Source organism: Myodes glareolus, chromosome 10 (assembly GCF_982192425.1).
Source record: "Myodes glareolus chromosome 10, mMyoGla1.1, whole genome shotgun sequence".
NCBI lineage: Eukaryota > Metazoa > Chordata > Mammalia > Rodentia > Cricetidae > Myodes > Myodes glareolus.
In genome coordinates, this window is record NC_142035.1 from 47049995 (window position 1) to 47068518 (window position 18524).

At 51.3% G+C, this 18524-nt stretch overlaps 1 protein-coding gene across 5 annotated transcripts in view; it reads right to left on the reverse strand.

The window, feature by feature from the left end:
- Smox (spermine oxidase) overlaps window positions 1-18524 on the reverse strand; it is a 34338-nt gene that overhangs the window by 4230 nt on the left and 11584 nt on the right. For 3 of the 5 annotated variants that reach the window (XM_085696309.2, XM_085696308.2, XM_087911186.1), the window contains exons 2-5: window positions 9548-9781; window positions 4957-5183; window positions 933-1106; window positions 30-789 (exon numbers count right to left, since the gene is read on the reverse strand). In XM_085696309.2, the coding sequence (XP_085552435.1) occupies window positions 30-789; window positions 933-1106; window positions 4957-5183; window positions 9548-9755 (1369 nt within the window). In that variant the 5' untranslated portion in view covers window positions 9756-9781. The remainder of the gene's footprint in view (window positions 1-29; window positions 790-932; window positions 1107-4956; window positions 5184-9547; window positions 9782-18524) is intronic. The other 2 variants (XM_085696311.2, XM_085696310.2) reach the window with 1 other exon arrangement.

Genomic DNA, 18524 nt, shown 5'->3' on the forward strand with positions numbered 1-18524 from the left:
CCAGGGAGCAGCACGGACACAGGACCCACCTGTGAACTGCCGCAACATCTCTGTGCAGATCTCAGCCACGGCCTCATCATCGCACTTCTCCATGACGAGAGCCTCCTCCCCACAGATCCAGCCACTCAGCACGTGGCCATAGCGCTCCGGTGGGTACAGGACGTCGAAGCCACAGATCTTGCGGTACCACAGCTCAGGTGGGTAGGTGAGGGTACAGCTCTCCGCCTCATCCTCCCACACAAACTGCAGGCTGTTGCACTCAGGGCCCCAGAAGGGCTCCTCGAATTCAAGGAAGATCTTGTCGGTGGTACCGATGCCCAGGCGGTGGATGGCAGCCACCTTCTCCGTGGGCAGACATGGCCTAAAGAAACTGGTGTACTGCCGCTTGAGCACGCCCAGTGAAACCGTCACAATCACGTGGTCCGCTGGGATCACCTCACAATCCTCACACTCCACGACCACCGGCCACTGCTCATCCTTGTCCCACCGCCCCTGCTGGGGACTCTCTCCACTCTGGCCACCCTCCCCAGTGTCGTGATTGTGGTGACCCTCACCACAGGGCTCGATCTCAGGACCCCGGGGGCGAGCTGAAGCCTGGTCCCAGTGGATGCAGCGGACAGGTTTCCCCAGCTGAATGACATGTGGGGGAATTCCCTCAGCCAGCAGCTCCACAACTCGCATGAAGCCCGAGGGGATGATGTGATGGGCGCCAGGGATCTCCGTCCATTCTCCAAAGGCGCTCAGGGACACCTCATCTATGCTGTGAGAACTGCTCTCACAGCTTTCCACCTGTGGAAAGACCCAGAGAGAAGCCAGGTGATGGCAGGGCTAGGCCGGAGAACAAGAGCTCTGGGTAGCACGGCCCTTTGGACCCAGACTCCCCCAGAACTGGTCTTTATCACTCTGGCATCTAAACTCCGCAGCAAAGATACCTTCAGGTACTGCTGGATCATGGCGAGCTTCAGGCGCTTGGTGGCCTCTGTGTCGTCAGGGTCATCCCTGATGCGATTGCGCACCTTCTCCCGGGTGAACACCCCGACGCTGTTCTGACTCTCAGCATTGACTGGTTTACCATGCCGGAAGAACTCCTGGGTCATGTTATAGACCTGCCAGAGAGAGCCCTGGAGACTGAGCACTCTGACCAACCTTCACAGCAAACAGGGCCCAACTAGAAAGCCACCTGCTCCCAGGTGTCCCTGATGCAACTGTGGCTTCGGCATGAAACTGAGCAGGGCACCTGCCCCAGTCAGCCAGCTCCTCACCTCCAGGCCTATAAGAGAGGTGCAATGGGTCCATAGCTTTCTTAGGGACCCTTAGAACAAACTGCAAACATCTGGGACCTGTACAACCTGGGAGAAGGAGCTGTCTCTTCATGGGCTGTGTGCATGTCTGCAAGGGCCCCACATTCCCCTGGAGAATTTGGTCTGCACACGTTACTTTTTCCAAGAACCATCTTCAGGAAACTCACCCCCTACCGATACCCCTGCACCACTCAGATCTGTAAGAACCCTTTCACCTCGCCTGATGTTCACGAAGTTAGAGGGAAGACAGCAGCACAGAAGGGAACATCTCTGGAGGCTCCGGCAATGCAAGAGACAGAAACCACCTGGCAGCCATTTCTCAGCCAAAACACCAACCCACTTCTTATCCACGGTGACCATCAGTCCCTTGAAACTGGGTCCTTCTGCCTCCCCTAAAAGCCTGTCCCATAATCCCCCCATCTCCCACAAACACTGAACAAGTCTACTCCTAGACGGGCCCTAACATTCACTCAACATGCCTCTGTGGGCTCCACACCCCAGATGCATTAAGGAAAAGAAAGTCCTCAGCCCTGCCCATACTCCAGCTGACGAGACACTCTAAGGGGATTTCTACATAGCACTGATAACAAGGAACCCAGGAGTGCTAAGGTCAACCCAGGCAACCCCGACTCATTAGGAGACACAGCACTGGCTACGAGAGATGAGAGTGCTACAGGCATAGGGATCTGCACACTCAAAGATGGTGGTGAGGCCATCGAGATACCTGAGAAGGGACCGTGGGGGTGAAAAGGCAACATGGAGAAGAGCGTAAGAAATAAACGGCCTTGGAAAGGGAGCCGGGCGCCAAACCCTGGACCCCTGAAGCGCTGTGAGGAGGAGAGCAGCAGGATCCCCACCCCCTCTGTCATTTCTGGGTCTATAGCAAATGCGAGCTTCTCAGCTGTGACCCCTCGCGGCCAGGCTAACTAGTGGTTAGCTCCCTCCTTAAAGAGCATCTGGATTTGGCCAGAATGCCTTCATGGAAAAGCGGTCTGCTCTGCACTGCAGCCCCAACACAAGCTGTGGGGCCACAGCAGGGTTCCCTCTAACCAGCACTGTTCTCGGGAGAAAGCCTCCACATGAGACAGGCGCATAAAGATGCCTCTGCAGTATAAATTACAGGGAAGAATATGGGTGAAACTGTGCAGCCTGTCCTGCCCACAACCACAAGACACTAGATGGCCAGCAGTACCTGGAGCCTCAGCAAACTCCTGCATGGTTACTACCAAGGACTTGAGCTGGGGCCTCTCCTTCTCCTCCCTCGGTTTTCCCCAACAGATAAGCAACATGGTAACTAATACTCAGCTCACGGTCACTGGAGACCACAAAGTCCAGCTCGGAAGTAGCAAATGTCACCATCACTAACTAGGGTATAGATCTGTTATGTGGGTACAGTATCCTCCCACACATAAAAGGAGGGTACGGGACGGGGCAGGCCCGGACCACTACACCAATACTTAAGTGCTTTTCCTTAGGGTTACAAACCCTGTAACACTGGGTAGTAGGTACAGCCGTGGACATTTTACAGATGAGAAAACTGGGGATCTGAGAGGCCCTAAACCTTAAGGGCTCAATATTCTACATCTAAGGCTGGTGATATAGCTCAGAGGGACAGCACTTGCAAGTGGGCCTATCACAGGCAAGACCCTGGGCTTGATCCCCAGCATTGAGAAAGGAAAAAGCAAAAACAGAGATGGCTCAGTGAGTAAAGAGCTTAAGCCTGAGGAGCCGAGTTCAAATCCCCAGCACGCATCTATCCCTGAGAGGTCAGAGCCAGGCAGATCCTGGGGTTCACCTGCCAGCCGGTCCAGCTGAAACCATGAGTTTCACATTCACTGAGAGACTGTCTCAAAATGTAAGGTAGAGAGCAATAGAGGAAGACACCCAACAACGCTGACTCTGACCTACACACACACACACAAACACACACAGTTTCACAGGTTTTGTTCAGAAAGGTCGCCAACCCTAACTAAAAGCCACACAAGGAAATCCTGACCCATCCCTCTTCCTCCAGTCCCTAAGCAGCACAGCAGTTTGACAGCCACCGTATCCATTTTATTTTCCACAGCCACCGTTCTTGGTGTTCAGAAGTGAAACTGACCAACAGGAAGCAGAACAAGTCAGGACCACTAAGAGTCACTGTCAGAAGGTATCCACATAGCCAGGCATGGTGGTACACATCTGTAACTCCAGTACTTGGTACCCACATTGCCAGGCATGGTGGCAAACATCTGTAACCCCAGTACTTGGTACCCACATTGCCAGGCATGGTGGCACACATCTGTAACCCCAGTACTTGGTACCCACATTGCCAGGCATGGTGGCACACATCTGTAACCCCAGTACTTGGTACCCACATTGCCAGGCATGGTGGCACACATCTGTAACCCCAGTACTTGGTACCCACATTGCCAGGCATGGTGGCACACATCTGTAACCCCAGTACTCAAGAGGTAGGAAAAAAAGAGTCAGGACTCTAAGGCCAGCCTTGGCTATATAGCAAGTTTAAGGCCAGACAGAGCTGTATGATATCTATTTTTTAAAAATAAAAAGATAAAAACATAAATATTCATGCTTAAAGCACTTACAATAGCCAAGAACCAGTGTGTAGGCCAGCGAAGGCCACTTGGAAGCATCCAGGTTACTATCTGATCATTAGTTGTCTACACTCTGTGAGTGAAAATGAACTATGGAGCTACACTCATGTCACTGTTGGTGCACACACACACACAAAACAGACGTGCACATCCTCCATGGGCCAGAGGCCTCTACACTTGTTGGTGCACACACACATAACAGACGTGCACATCCTCCACGGGCCAGGGACCTCTACACTTGTTGGTGCACACACACAAAACAGAGCGTGGACATCCTCCACGGGCCAGGGGCCTCCACAAGCAAGAGACTGGCAAGTGTTCAGTAAGTGCTCAGTGGTCCATGCACTGACCTGAACTGGGCCGTGACAGGACAATAAGAAAGTCGGACCTGTACTTTACCTCATTTGTTCAGTGCAGCTTACAGCACTCCTGAGAGACGCTGAGAATACTGCCACTTTCCTAAAGCATGGATGCTTCAATAATGTACAGTACTGCCACTTCTAATACTGGACTGTGATACTAGCCAATGTAATAATAATAACTACTCTGAGGATGGATTCTCAATATAGCAACCACTAGATACTGTAGCAATTGGGAATTCAATACCAGTTCCTGCATAGCCTCGCTAGCTACATTTTAACGACTCGAGAGCCACAAGTATAGAAACTAGCACACTGGAAAGGGCAGGTCGGTCCACACATTTCTATCCGTGCAGAGAGTTCTCCTGAACAATGTTGGCTACACATAATTTCAAAAATATTATTAGAATACTAATTAATATATTAATAGATATGTTATTTAAATTAAAATAACAATCATCAGGGAATTGAAATCAATGCCCAAAAATTAGTTCTATTGCTACATATGAGGAACAACTAAGATATGCTTTTAAAAAATGTTGAGTGTCCATAAAGAACCATAGTGTCAAGTGTCACAGCCAAACACCTAGCGAAGTCTAGCAGATGATATTTAAGGCCTTTTGGGGGCAATCTATCAGCATCTTGCCTACCCCAGCACTTTTGCGTCATATCCCCAAACTGTCCTGACATTCCCTTTACCTCGTTGTATAAATCGCTGAATTCCTCAACCACGTCCTTGGGGATCCGGCGGCCACGGTTGGTAAGGTAGCAAGCCACGCCATTCTTGGAGTAGAGGCTGATGCGGCCCACGCTGCGCTCCCCATCCGTTGTCTCTTCCAAAAGGCCATTAGCTTCTGCTAGATGGTAGATAGGATTCCCATGGGACCCATGGATCCAGGTGGCTCCCAGTTCAAAGGTGGCGTGTCCTGGGTGACAATAACAGACCCTTAGAGGGGTAGAAGTTTCTTCAGAGAAGGACAGGATTGCTTCCCTTCCTTCCCATAAGAGGACCCCCACCCACAAATACTCAACAGGGCAGGAAAGGACTTGGGAGCGTGCCCTGACAAACAGATAAAGCCTACATACAGAGGACCATCACCTGACGTCAGATGAGGTGACCAGCAGGGAGCAGCCCTGCCCACAGTGACCCTTGGATGTGTCCCACCATCACCTCATGCCATCAGCCAGACACTTCTCCTTCTAGTCACCTCCCAAGACAATATTATACCCCAGATCCCTGACTCCTGCACATTCAAGAGGACTACTGTGGGTATCCGCCCGTATTAGTCTAGCTCCTTAATACCCCATGGCTCTGAAGTCTGACCCCTTCTCTCAGACAGAAGATGTCCCCCTTCTAAAACTTCTAGGACAGAAAAGAGAGGACAACTCCAATTTAGAGCATTTTCCCCAGGGGTGAGGAATACAAACCAGATCTCTAGAGAATGTTAAGCCCTGAAATCCTTTCACAGGGTAGAGAAGGAGGAAGGCAGACCCTGAGATTCTGTTGAGGAGAGTTGAAGAGCAACCTGGATCCAAGATGCAAGAGCCCTAGAAATCCATCCTCCTTTCTCAACCCCAGTCAAACCAGCAGGTCTGAGGCAACTGCCTCAGTCCTGAGCCTCAGTTCCTTCTTCAGATGTTACAAAGTTCTGAAGCGGTTTTTCCTGCCTAGCTTCCAGAGAGGTTAACATGGTCCTAAGGGTACAGAGAAACAATTGGTGGTGTTTGATTATGCAGGCCAGGCTAAAAATCCATATGGTCCATTTCCTGTCAACTTCACAGTAAGTTCTCCCACCCTTGTGTGCACATCCCCTGACAAAATGACTGTGCATGCCCCCCAAACCGCCCCAGAGGCAGGGTCTAGAGCTTGAATTTGGATGAGGCTGTGACATGCTCTGATTAGGAGAATGTGGCTATAAAAAAAAAAAAAACCCTGCAGCTTCAGGGGCCTCCAGAGGCCTGCCTTAGTTAGCCTTTCTATTGCTGTCATACCACACCATGACTAAGAGTAACCTGGGGAGGAAGGGATTTGTTTTAGCCTACAGCTCTACCTCATAGTCCATCACTGAGGGAAGCCAGGACAGACACTCAAACTGGGCAGGAACCTGGAGGCAGGAGTTGATGCAGAGGCCATGGAAGGTACTGCTTCCTGGTTTGTTCCTCATGCTTGCTCAGCCTGCTCTCTTATAGAACCCAGGACCATTTGCTCACGGTGGCGTCACCTACAGTGGACTGGGCCCTTCCACATCAATCATCAATCAAGAAGATGAACCACAGGCCAATTTGGTGTGGGGGAGAGGGGTTAGTTCCAAAATGACTCCAGCTTGTGTCAAGTTCACACAAAAGCAGCCAGCACAGGGCTTCATGGCTTCTACCCTCAACTTCTAAAATGATAACTATGGAAAAAACCACAGGATCACTGTGCTAGGAACATAAGCCTAGACCAAAGCCTATGCCCCTACCACACAAGAGGATGAGGCCATCTTAGAGAGCCTAACCAACTGACCCTGGACATGCAGGAACAAGGCAAAGCCCAAAAAAGACCCACCTACCTGAGTCCTGCCCCCACTTCCAACCCACAAATAAATAAATAAATAAAAAGTGAGTAAATAAAAAGACGTTTTTAAGCTGTTTCATCTGAGGTAGCTTGTTCTGATACAGCCTAAAGATGGCAGAACTGCCCCTCACCCCAAGAATTGGGCATACGCTCCTTATTTGCATGCCTTCCCTTTCTTGGGATGTTTCTAATTAAACCATCCGTTACTAAAAATAGCCCTGTAACATGAATGTGCCTAAAACTAGAAAAAGCACAACCTCACGCTCCAGCTTGCAAGATAAGGACAGTCAGTCTGTGTCTCTAAAAGGAGCATGCATGCACAGGCCCCCAGGTGTAGGGCAGGTAGGCAGACTGCAGGCCGCCAAAAGCTGAAGGTCTAGGTAGGGCCTTGCAACAGAAGTGTCTGTTCTAGTTTGAGCCCCCAAAGGGAGCAGAGGGAGAAGAGGGATGTTATTGCTATCGCTGTTATTAATAGTGAAGTTTGCTTTTAGACCATTCTGCAAATGTACTCAATGCAGTACCAACCACTCTCCCCTCCCCCACAAACCCCTCTCTAACATTCATGACTAGTCATTTCGTTCTGTGACCCGCTGACACTAACCAAGACCATGGGTTCAGAGCTACTGTTGGAGCCTGGTGGGGTCATAGTGGAAATGACTCAACACAGTAGTCTCCCTTTCCCAGGGAATTAACAGTCAGTAGTTCAGAGATAATGGGAAAACACTGACCCCTCCCCCTGGCACAGTAGGAAGTTCCAAGCCACACAGAGACTGGGCAGGTCAGAAGCAAGAAGACACCTTTCCTATCTTCTCCAAATGTTACTCAAATGTGAGAAGAGGTGGGGAGAGAATTCAGGCCAAGGTTTGACAGCAGCTGGGAGGACCAGAATAAGGCTTCTGCTGAGGATGTCTCTGCCACTCCATCTTGACCACATCTGTACTTCCAAAGGGCACCAGGTGCCAGCCCATGCCCACTCACCTCATAGCATGTGGTGTCCTCAGAGTCTCTGGCTCAGGATCCCTGTTCTCACTGCTGACAGGGGCAAGGCCACTATGCCATGCTGAAGCATGTCAATCTACACACTGGGCCCTGGGGCCTGCCTACCTGCGTACAACACAGACACCCCATGCAGCAAGCTCTCCCCTATCTCCTTCACATTCCTCATTCCACACCACCAGTGCCCTCCTTCTTCTCTGCCCAGCAAGCCTTCCCATCAAGCATTCTGCCCCCCCCCCAAGCCTTCTCCACACAGACTCGGTTGTCACTTGCCTCAGGGACTGGGCCACCTATCTCCCCATCTTCTGTTTGTATATCAGAGTCTGAATATGCCCCAAGAATCACAAGTGGGACTGCTCTTTCCTGAGGCTGCCAGCCAGCCAATCAACAGCGAGTAAAGCACTGGGGCTCGCTGGCTGCCCCAGCTTTATGAGCACTTGGATGGCACTTTCATTCTTAGTGCCAAGAGACAACCTAGTTTGTGCATGAAAAGGGGAAACAAAACCTCCTATGTGCCTTCCAGGAATGGCTCTAGGAGGAGACACTTAGGTACTCACTTGCTCTACAAGAAGGGAAAAGGCCCGAGGGTGTCCTTGACGTTCGTGGATTCTCAGCCTGACCACCTATCTAAGCAAGCAAGCAAGCACGCAGGCTCTGTGCGGCAAATACAGAACCCTCTAGAGGTGCAACTGCGGTGGCTCACGCCTGCTACTTCAGTACTCGGGAGTCAGAGAACTGGAGGATGAAACCCTGTCTCATACAGAAGGCAAAGCTAGGGAGACAGCCCAGTTGGTAAGGTGCTTGCCACAGAAACATGAGGACCTCAGTTAGATCCCCCAAAATCCATGTCAAAAAACCATAGTGCACACTCATAATTGGTAGAAGCAGGAGGACCCTTAGGGCTTGCCGGTCTGTCAGTCAGTCTAGCAGAATAACTGAGTTCCAGGTTCAGTGAGAAACAGAGACCCCCATCTCAAAAAATAAGAAGAAGAAGATAGAAAGCCATTGAGGGAGACACCCAATATTATTCTCTGGCCTCCAAATACACACACACTAGAGTATCACGTCACTCATACACTCCAGGTCACAGTAAGAGGCCTCACTGGGTCATCATCACAATCCCAACCCACTTGACCCACCACTGGCCACAACATCCCACACAGGCTATGGCTGTGGAAGCCCTAATCACCAGCTCTGTTTCAGGAACTATCTCTGCTCTCTAGAACCCTGGCAAAGTCTCCCTACCCAGGGGCATGTCTCTTATCCGGCTGCTTTCTCCAGGGTCCTCATTCTTTACAACCTGGACTGAGACAATCCCAAGACCGCACATCACTCACAAGGAAGCCTAAATCCCTCTTCCACTCCACCAACCTTAGTTCCTGTTGCCTGGACTTCAGTCATGATACACTAATTCATACTAAAAACTAATGACTCATCAGAACTTATACAGCCTCCCCTCCTGTGACATTAGAAACGAGTCCCCACAGTCCTCAGACAGTTTGACTCTGAGTATGCCCTCTCCAACAAACACCATCCATCCCAAGTCTTGCACCAAGTCAGCATTCTTTAAAATGGAATGTTGGTGCAAGGGGCAAAGAAAGCTTCTGGAAAATACCCACATGGGTTGCATGATCAAACATTTATCCCAAGACCAAATTAGTAAGATTTCAGGCAGGACCAGGGTACTGGGGGACAAAAGATGGCCCAGAGAGGTGGCTAATCCTGAGTGATGCTTACCAAGTCTCACGCTTTGTACGCGGCCCCCAATGTGTCTGGAAGCCTCAAGCACAGTGACATCGGTGAAGCCCTGCTCGAGAAGTGCTCTAGCTGCGGCCAGGCCAGCCAGGCCAGCTCCGATCACCACCACACGAGGCTGTCCCCTTCTCCGCAGGCCGCGACTGAGAGGGTCATCCGCGCTGTCGCCACTGGGTTCACAACTTTGCATACCGTCCGTGCTCACCTTCTAGGAGCCTGCGATGATAGGGAGCGGGTGGAGGTCAGCTTACCTGACCCAAGGAATAGTCACAGCACAGCTGCCCCCTACCCCCAGACCTGATCAGGAAGAGACACCTCCCAAAAATGCAAAAAGGGAGACAGGAAGGGGCAAAGAGAAAGGAGAGCCAGGCAGGGAGACATGGGTTAGGCCCTAACAACAGGCAAAAGGTAGACCCCCATCAACCCCACCCTCAAATCTCTTAAGCTCTGCCTGTTCCCTATCCACAGGTCCTAGAGTGGAGACAAAGATGGCCTGAGAACAGAAGATGAAAAAGGCCAAAGTCAGGGGACTGACCCTGACGTTAGTTCTGTTCAACTCAGCATGGCTGCTTTGTGCCAATCCCAGGCGGCTCACACAGATATCAGGATAATCACACAAACGAAGGATACTTGCACAGTCCCCATAATGCTCACACCAGCCCAGGACACTTGTACACATGGCACTGGGCTCTCTCACCTGGCTCTTCCCTAGTATTCTCTATCCCCTTATACCTTTTTCCTCCTGGCCTTTCTGTTGGCCTTCTGAGTCTTGGTGAGGTGGCAATGTGGTAGGAAAGACAAAGGCTTCACCGCCCCACTCCTCCAGAAAATGCTGGTGTCCAACAAGCCTTGCTATTCTGGGTAGGTCCTTTTCACCATCCACCCGGCCCCACAGTCACCACAAAGCAGCAATGAACCCAGGAAACAGTGAACTCTGAGGACCCATGGCACCAGAGACCAGACATCAAATTGACAGTTATAGTCTGCCAGCTTACTTAAAGATGCCAGCCTTTGAGCTCTGGTACTGCAGGGAAAAGAGGTGGCCCAAGGCTGGAATACACTGTTCCTCTAGTCCCAGAATGAGGAGGATGGTTTGGAGGTATCTGAGGACCACCATGTAGGAGACACTAAGCTCATACCCCAATCCCTTGCATTCCCTGACTCAAGCAACTTAAAGAGTTCGGTTGTCTTGGCTAAGGTTTGCGCCACAGATGCTACAGAATTTAATAGTACCAAGACCCAGCAAAGAAATGAATGCAGGTGGATGAAAGCTACGACCAAGAAGCAAATAAAAACCTGTCACCCGCACCCATAAAGCAAGCATGACCTTCCCCAGACACAGCAATCCACCACTAAGAACCCACTAGAGACGCAGAGCACAGCCCACCACACAGACAACGTCAGAGACATTTACAGCTTTATCCTGCTGACCAAATCCAGAAACAGCCCAAAGGCGTGAGCTGTGTGGTGTGTCGTTCCACGCAATACTCAGCAACTACAGAACCAAGCTGCGGTGCCCTGGACGGAAATGAGACTGAGCCAGAGGCCAGACACTCAGCAGCACCCTACTGTACAGCCCCATCTATACAGAGTTCAGGGAGAGGCAAGCAATCTGTTGAGGACAGGGATTAAGGGAGGGGAGGGGAGTGAGAAGAGCAGAAGTGAGTTTCTTGCAGTGGAACAGAAGGGACGGAAGGAATGGGGGTCCACAGCACGTCGAGACACGCTGACTTCCCTCTGAGCTTTCCATTTCTCTTGGGACAGTGTTCTCTAACACTTGGAAGTTTAGCAAAGTAAGTGTGTTGTTTTTTTTTTCTGTTGTTCTTTTGCTCTGTTTTTCCTAAATATACTCAGGCTAAGAAGTTGTTTCTCCTCAACTCATTCATATGATGCCTGGGCCTAGAAAGAAACTCCCTCCCCTGCTGCATCTCCTACTCCACTCCCAGACTCAAACTGGCCAAGGCAGTGTAGGTTTCCTAGACTGCAGGCAGGTGGCGCTCGAGGCCCAGACTCCCTCCGAGGCAAACCTAGCTTTGCCAGAGGAGGCCAACGGTAGGTGGGCGCAGGCCTTTCCTGCCTCCTCCTCCCCTGCCCTCTTCCCCTACTCCTCGGTCCCCACCCTCCAAGGAACACGCCAAGCAGGGCTCTCCCTCCCTTCCCCTCTGCTCTCGCCCAGGTTCTTGCGCACTAAATATAGAGGTGAGGATGTGGCAGACTGCACGCGCTGGCAGGGTCAGCAGCGATGCCACCGGAAGTCTGCCAGCCACCGCCGACGCCGTGACAAGCTAGTAAATACACGGAGCGCCACGAAGGGCCTGCGTCAGCTGTAATGACGCCAGGGTGCTCAGGCATCGGGTGAGACGTGTCACGGTTGCGTGCCGCAACCCAGCCTCTGGAACAAGAGTGGGGATTCCCCTTTCCAGCACCCCTGCCCCAGGGACACCCCAGCAGACTCATTTTTGCAATAAAGGGTGGGATAGCAGCAGTGTTTGTAAAGCTTACTGGTGGAGCCACATCTTGAAATGCTACTGGGTTGAGCAGGTGTAACAGGGATTAAACTGGAGTTCCCACTCTGACTGGGGCCACACACACCTGTAATTCCAGTACTGTGAAGGCTAAGGCAGGAAGATCATGAGGTTCAAGCTAGCCTGGGTTATATTGCAAGACATAATCTAAAAACAAAAACAAAAACAGACAAACAAAAAACCACGGGGTGTGTCCTGCTTATCACAGGATCCCAAGACACCTCTCTAAAAGCCAGAGAGGTCTAGCTGACCTTTCTTCCCCTAGGCTTGGCTGGCTGTAACAGTCAAATAAGGCTACCACAAGGCTATCAGCATCTAAGGACCTCACAGTTTAAGTATCAGGTGCTGTCGGTACATTATGAAAGGATTCTAGAACGGACCACAGGCCATCTTAAAGGTGATCACAGAAATAACCCTCAGCCCCCAACACCAAATCTCAAGAGACCTTGAACATGGGTATCAGAAGGAAGTCATACAGGAAAGCAGAGCCCACGTGGGTCCTCTGCACCACTGACCTTCACAGCTAATCCCACAGTCCTGTTCTTCCATAAGCCTTGTCCCAAACCAGCTCCATCCACCCTTGTTACCCACAAGAAGTCAGGGGCCCCCCACACACAGCCACAGAGGACAGAGGACTGTCCACCATGTCCCCCTATCACCCTGCATCCATCCACGAGGTTGTTTCCTGTCAGTTTTTATCATTTTCCCTTCTGGGATTATTTTTTTGGGGGGGGGAGGTATTGCTTTGTTTTGTTTTTGTTGGGAGAGAGGGAGGGAGAGGGGAGGGTGAGGGAAAGGGGAGGAAGGGAAGGAGGGAGGGAGGGAGAGAGAGAGAGAGAGAGAGAGAGAGAGAGAGAGAGAGAGAGAGAGAGTTCTTATTGAGGAAGAAGAATCGTTTAAATGGTCCTTGGTGCATGCCTGTCCCTCTCTTGCCCTGATCTGTATGCACAGGAGAAACAGAACGCCCTGTACTTGCCCACAGATAAAGGAATGAAGAAAAAGTGCTGGCTCAGCCAGGCGGTGAGGAGGGAGGAGGGGAGCTGAGGGAGGCACAGAACAATAGACACTTGCCTTTTTGCTCTGGCCTCCATGGTAAATTGGGGTGGGGGTCTAGGGCTTCCTGCCCAGTATCCATGTCCCCAAGCAGACCAAGTCCCAAAGCTTCAAGAAACCGGGTCAGCCAGAGCATAAGTGCTCTACTTGAAAATCCCCCACTGACTCCTGATACCACTTCCCTGGCCACAGGCCACAGCTGCCCACTGCTGCCCAGGGCCAGCACCACCTCTGCACGATCCTGCTGAGCCCCTCCCAGAAATGCCCAGAACTCAACACGCATCTTCCTGTACTCATCCCAACAACAGCCCAGGGTCAAAACTGTAGGTGTCCTTGGAAGATCCCCTTTCTCCACGGGGACAAGCCACGATCATTCCTACAGTCCAAACACTATGGCCCCCGCCTCAGTGTTCTCAGGGACCCTTCAGCTTCCTCCCTCTCTTGAACCTCACCTGCACCCAGTCCCAATCTCCACCCTCTAAAGCAGTGGTTCTCAACCTTCCTAATGCTGTGACCCTTTAATATAGTTCTTCATGTATCATGGTGACCCCCAACCATAAATTATTTTTGTTGCTAATTCATAATTGTAATTTTGCTACTATTATGAATTGTAATGTAAATATCTGTATTTTCTGATTGACTTAGGTGACCCCTGTGAAAGGGTCATTCAACAACCGTGGGGGTCACAACCCACAGGTTGAGAACCACTGATTTAAAGGCTAACTGGCTAGGCCTCAGTAATATGACCACAGAATACAATCCAGCAATTCATTGAATATCTACTCCACACCAAACATGGGAAAATCCTTCATCCACTGGCCATGCTGGCCTCAGTTCTGCAAGATACTCCCCTCCACATACAACAGAAAGCCTTGGGCTTCCCCAGCCCATCTAAAGCCTCCAGGGAAACATTTTCCAAGAAGCTGCCTCTGGTTCTAACCCGCACAGTCCTCATTGGGACTTAGGAGCTGTGCCATCATTCCCCAGGGCGACTGTGGACTGTAGGCTCCACATACTGGCTCTTAAGTACAATAGCTAACAAACTGCTCCCAGAACACAAGTGTCTCTCTAGGGACCTCTTACCACCTAGTGTCTCAGGACTGCGGCTGCATGCAGCCTCCCTATTGCTGAGCAAGGCCAAACTCCAGGCTGGACTGGTAGCTCTCCAGCAAGTGAGCATGGCCACAGGCTGAGAAGCAAGCACTACTCTGCAGGTTAGCAGTGCCGCCAGTATAGACACCCTGCTTGTTCCGACACTGGGGCCACCTTTGCCTTTCCCCCTCATTCACAAGCCACTGCTCCCTAGCCGTGCTTACTGCCGAAAATACAAAGCCACAGTGACCACCTCCCACACCTTTCAAAGACACAAAAGATTCCACCCATCCTGGATCCCTGAACACAAGTTACTCCCCAGGGTGCCTGAGATGCTGTTCTTTCCTCAAGTCACCTCAATCTGGATTTCTTCATCTGCTGCCTGCAGAAGAGTAAGGCTCCCCGGTGGCCAGCCCCCTCCTCACTTCATCTCCTTTAGAGTCTAGGACCACACCAGCTGAAACCCTCCAAACCAGGTCACTGCTTCTAACCAGCATCCTTTCCCTCCCTCAAGCCTGATGTTTGCTCATGAGAGATCTACCCAGGAATCCCCAGGACTCAAGGTGCCTGTCCTCAGCTGCAGGAAGCAGAATGCCTGCACCCTCCTCAGCCAGCCCTGTGGACTTCATGACTCTCTCCCAACAGGTAGGACTGGCAGTCTAGAGCAGTAGCCAGCTTCCCCTTCCCTATAGGGATGCTCTTCCCAGGCTTCTAGCAGGAGGAAAGGGAGAAGGGGCTGGTCCAGGGGAACATCTCTGGGTTGCCCGGCAGTTCTGCAGAGAGATTTGGAGTCTTGAGACCCCCTAGACAATGCAATTATTCTTCTAAGGTAAAAAAAGAAAGAAAGGGGGGGGGAAAACCTCCCAGAAATCCCACACCAGCTGCCCTGCTGGTCTGGCAAACAAAGGGGCTCTGTGTCTGGACAAGCCTCCTCCCACCCTCCAGTCTGGGGCAGGCTGCCCCAGCCTCCCAGCCAGACCCTACCCAGCCTTCCTGCCCAGGCCACAATGAGTATACTGCACAGCACCACCAAACCAGAAGGGCCAGGCCAGTGGAAAGGAATAGCAGGAGCGAGGTGAGCACAGCGGGCAGAAGGGCAGTCCAACTCTGTATCCTACTTTCTGGCTAAGGCCTGCCTTTCTCTGGGCCCCATTTGGCCAGCACTCCTGAACTCACCACAAGAATATCACATATGCTCCCACCTCCTGGAGTCACGTGTCTCGGACCCATCGGACACCTACAGGCTTCAAGCTTCTCTATCTGTTAAGTGGGGGAGTCCTGCCTGCTTGTGGACTGCTGGGAGAACGAAACAGGCACTGGAGAGAAGTGTGGTCACCTGTAAGTGCTACCTCACAAAGAAAGGTCAAGGAAGGTCCCCCTAAGGACTGTTATAAGAGATTGGAGTCACCTCTCCAAGATCCCAAAGCTCCACTGCATGTAAAGGAACCCAAAGTTTTGTCTTAGCTCAGAGCGCAGCATCAGCCTTGGCCCCATCCCAACAGGACCTTGACCTTGGTGTCAATCAAATACCCACAACTTGACTACCAGTTCAAGCCCAACTGGGTCTGAGCCCCTCAACCCTGACCACCCTTCCCAGATTCAATGGTCATTAGGCAACTCCGAGTTCACAACAGGGAAACAGTAGAGGGACCTTATTTCACAGGCCAGCAGCAGCGCTGATGAGAACCAAGGCCCCAGCTTCCTCCTGGTGCCTGGCTTCTCTCCCAGCACTGTGTGCCTTTGTTATGCACCTCTCTTCCCTCAAAATGTAGTTCTAAAAAGAAACAACTTCAAAAAGTTTCTTGTAACCCTCTTTCAAAAGAGAAGAGGGGAGCCAGGCACTCTTTGGCAGCTACTGACTGGCAGGACACACACAGAGAGAAAGAACACACCTCCCTCATGGAAGGAGTGGGCAGAAGTGGGAGGTACGCTGGGAGGGGTGCAGACTCAATTTCCTGCCACACTGCAAAGCATAAGACACTTTTAGCTCCCTGAATGGGCAGGCCCAGTAGGAAGCCTAGCTGGGGGATCACCAAGGGTGCTCAAGCGCTCTCTCGCTCTCCCCCTCCCTCACATACACACAAGATCACAAATAGTCCCCTCCCTACAGGACAACTTTAGCACCACATTTTCACATATGTTCTGAAATGTGATCACCAACTTTCCAATGTCAATAATCTGAATTTCCACCACGTATTAGGTAGGTGACAGGTTAATTGGCTTTTGGTTTTTAAGCTAGAGTTATCTGTGAAGAGGAACCTCACCTGAGAAAATGCCTCCACCAGACTGCCTATAGGCAAGTAAGGCATTTTCTTAATTAATGACGGGCAGGAGGAGGGCCAAGGCCATTGTGGGTGGGTCCGATCCCTGGACCAGTGGTCCTGGGTTCTATAAGAAAGTAGGCTGAGCAAGCCGCGTTCATAAATGGCCTCTGCTTCAGTTCTTTCAGAGTTCCTGCCTTGGCTTTCTTCCATGGACTGTGACCAGGACATGTGAGCCAAATCAACCCTTTCTTCTGCAAGCTAATTTCTGGTCAGTTTTTATCGCAGCAACAGAAACCTAAGGCAGGTGACCTCATCAGTAAAGTGGGTTGTGTGGGAATGTGCGCAGAGGCCTAGAGCCCAGCACATGGCAGCCATGTGTCCTTAGTCTTCCGCAGTCCCCCACCTGTACACAGCGGGAATCACTAGAGAGAAGGCAGAACCAGGTGAAAAGATGTGTGTGGAGCCTGGAGGAAGCAAGCCCACCCAGGAAAGGCCACGGGCCCCCCTCTCACAGAAGTAATTTCAAAGCAGGAATGTGAAGCCGGACAGAGCTACCGACTCCATAGAGACATTCCCGTTGGGTGTGGTAAGGAAGAAAACACGTTAGAAGAGAAGGGTCAGCCCATATCCCACCTGCTGCTGCAGCTTGGGCCTTCCAGGCCAGAGTGCATGAATGCCGGCTTCCAAGAGCCCCCGTCCCATATCCACGCCCTCTCCTCTTCAGCCGACCTGTATAGCTAAGAGGATACTGTAGAAATGATAGAATGTGACATCTAAAACTGGGTTATAAAATACACAGTGGCCACACAGGCATGACCCACAATGGAAACAGATCCTCCAGTGCCCCGGCCTTCCCGTTGGCTGCAGCCTCCTGGGAGACCCTGAACCAGAGCCACCCAGCTCAACTGCATCCCCAGCCCTGACTCACAGATGAGCTACAGGTGATGATTCCACTGCTTTAGAACCTACTAGTGTGGAGGTGACTTACTGCCCAGAAATAGATAATGAATAATCTTTAGTTTCCTATCCAGAAAGCCCTGAGGAGGAGGGGATCCCCAGGTGACACCCCCGTCACTCAGGAGCTCCATCCCCTCTGTTCTGAAAAGCAGACCTAGAAACCAGGCCCACTGACAGCAACATTACAATTCCCCGGGAGATGTCTACAAACACCTACACTCACACTACCTCATGGAAGTCAGACTCCATGGAATGAAGCCCGAGCAAGGATGTCATTTTAGGGTCATCCGTAAAGCCATCTATTTCATACCAAGTCTCCAGATGCAGAGACTCCAGGAACCGGTGCCGTATCAGAGAAGGGAGCTGAAAAGGCTGAGGCCAGATCATGGCCAAGGTACCCCTTTATGTTGTCACTGCCTAGATTTCAAAGTCTTCTGCAGCCCAAGCCTGGACACACTCAAGCCATGAGCATCCCTGCCATCACGCGCATCCACATCTTCTCCCTTTCTCTGCAACCTCTGAAGATGCTCTTCCCCTATAGGAGAGGCCCCAGGACACAGGGCTAGGGTCAACCTGGACAAGCTTGAAAAGCCTCTGCTCGCCTCTGAAGTGGCAACAGTCATCATACTTGCCCTAGTCTGGGTCCTAGGTCAGAAATACTCAATGAAATCTGTATTTACAGTTTGTCTCCTACAAGATTCAGCCTTGCCTTATACTGTATTTGCCCCCTGTGGAGGGCAGAATATCAAATCATAGAGACAGGGCTTCCCTGGGGCTCACAGCTGGTTAACTCAAAGGTACGAGAGGCAGCTAGGATCCAGATTGGGGAACCTAATACAGTCTGGGAAGGAGTCAGCTCCGGTCCTGGATTGTGATGCTTAGAGAGGCTGCTGATGAGAATAACTCTCCGCATGAGACCAAGGCACCCCTGTCCACTCTACCAAAGGTCTCCTGCTGAGCCCTGAAGTCCCAGGTCCCAGATGCATCCACCTGACCTTCCTTCCAGGCCTGAAGAGTTGGGAATAGAACATCTCAGCAGGTGATGTGGGATTCCCCTCTGTATGCTGT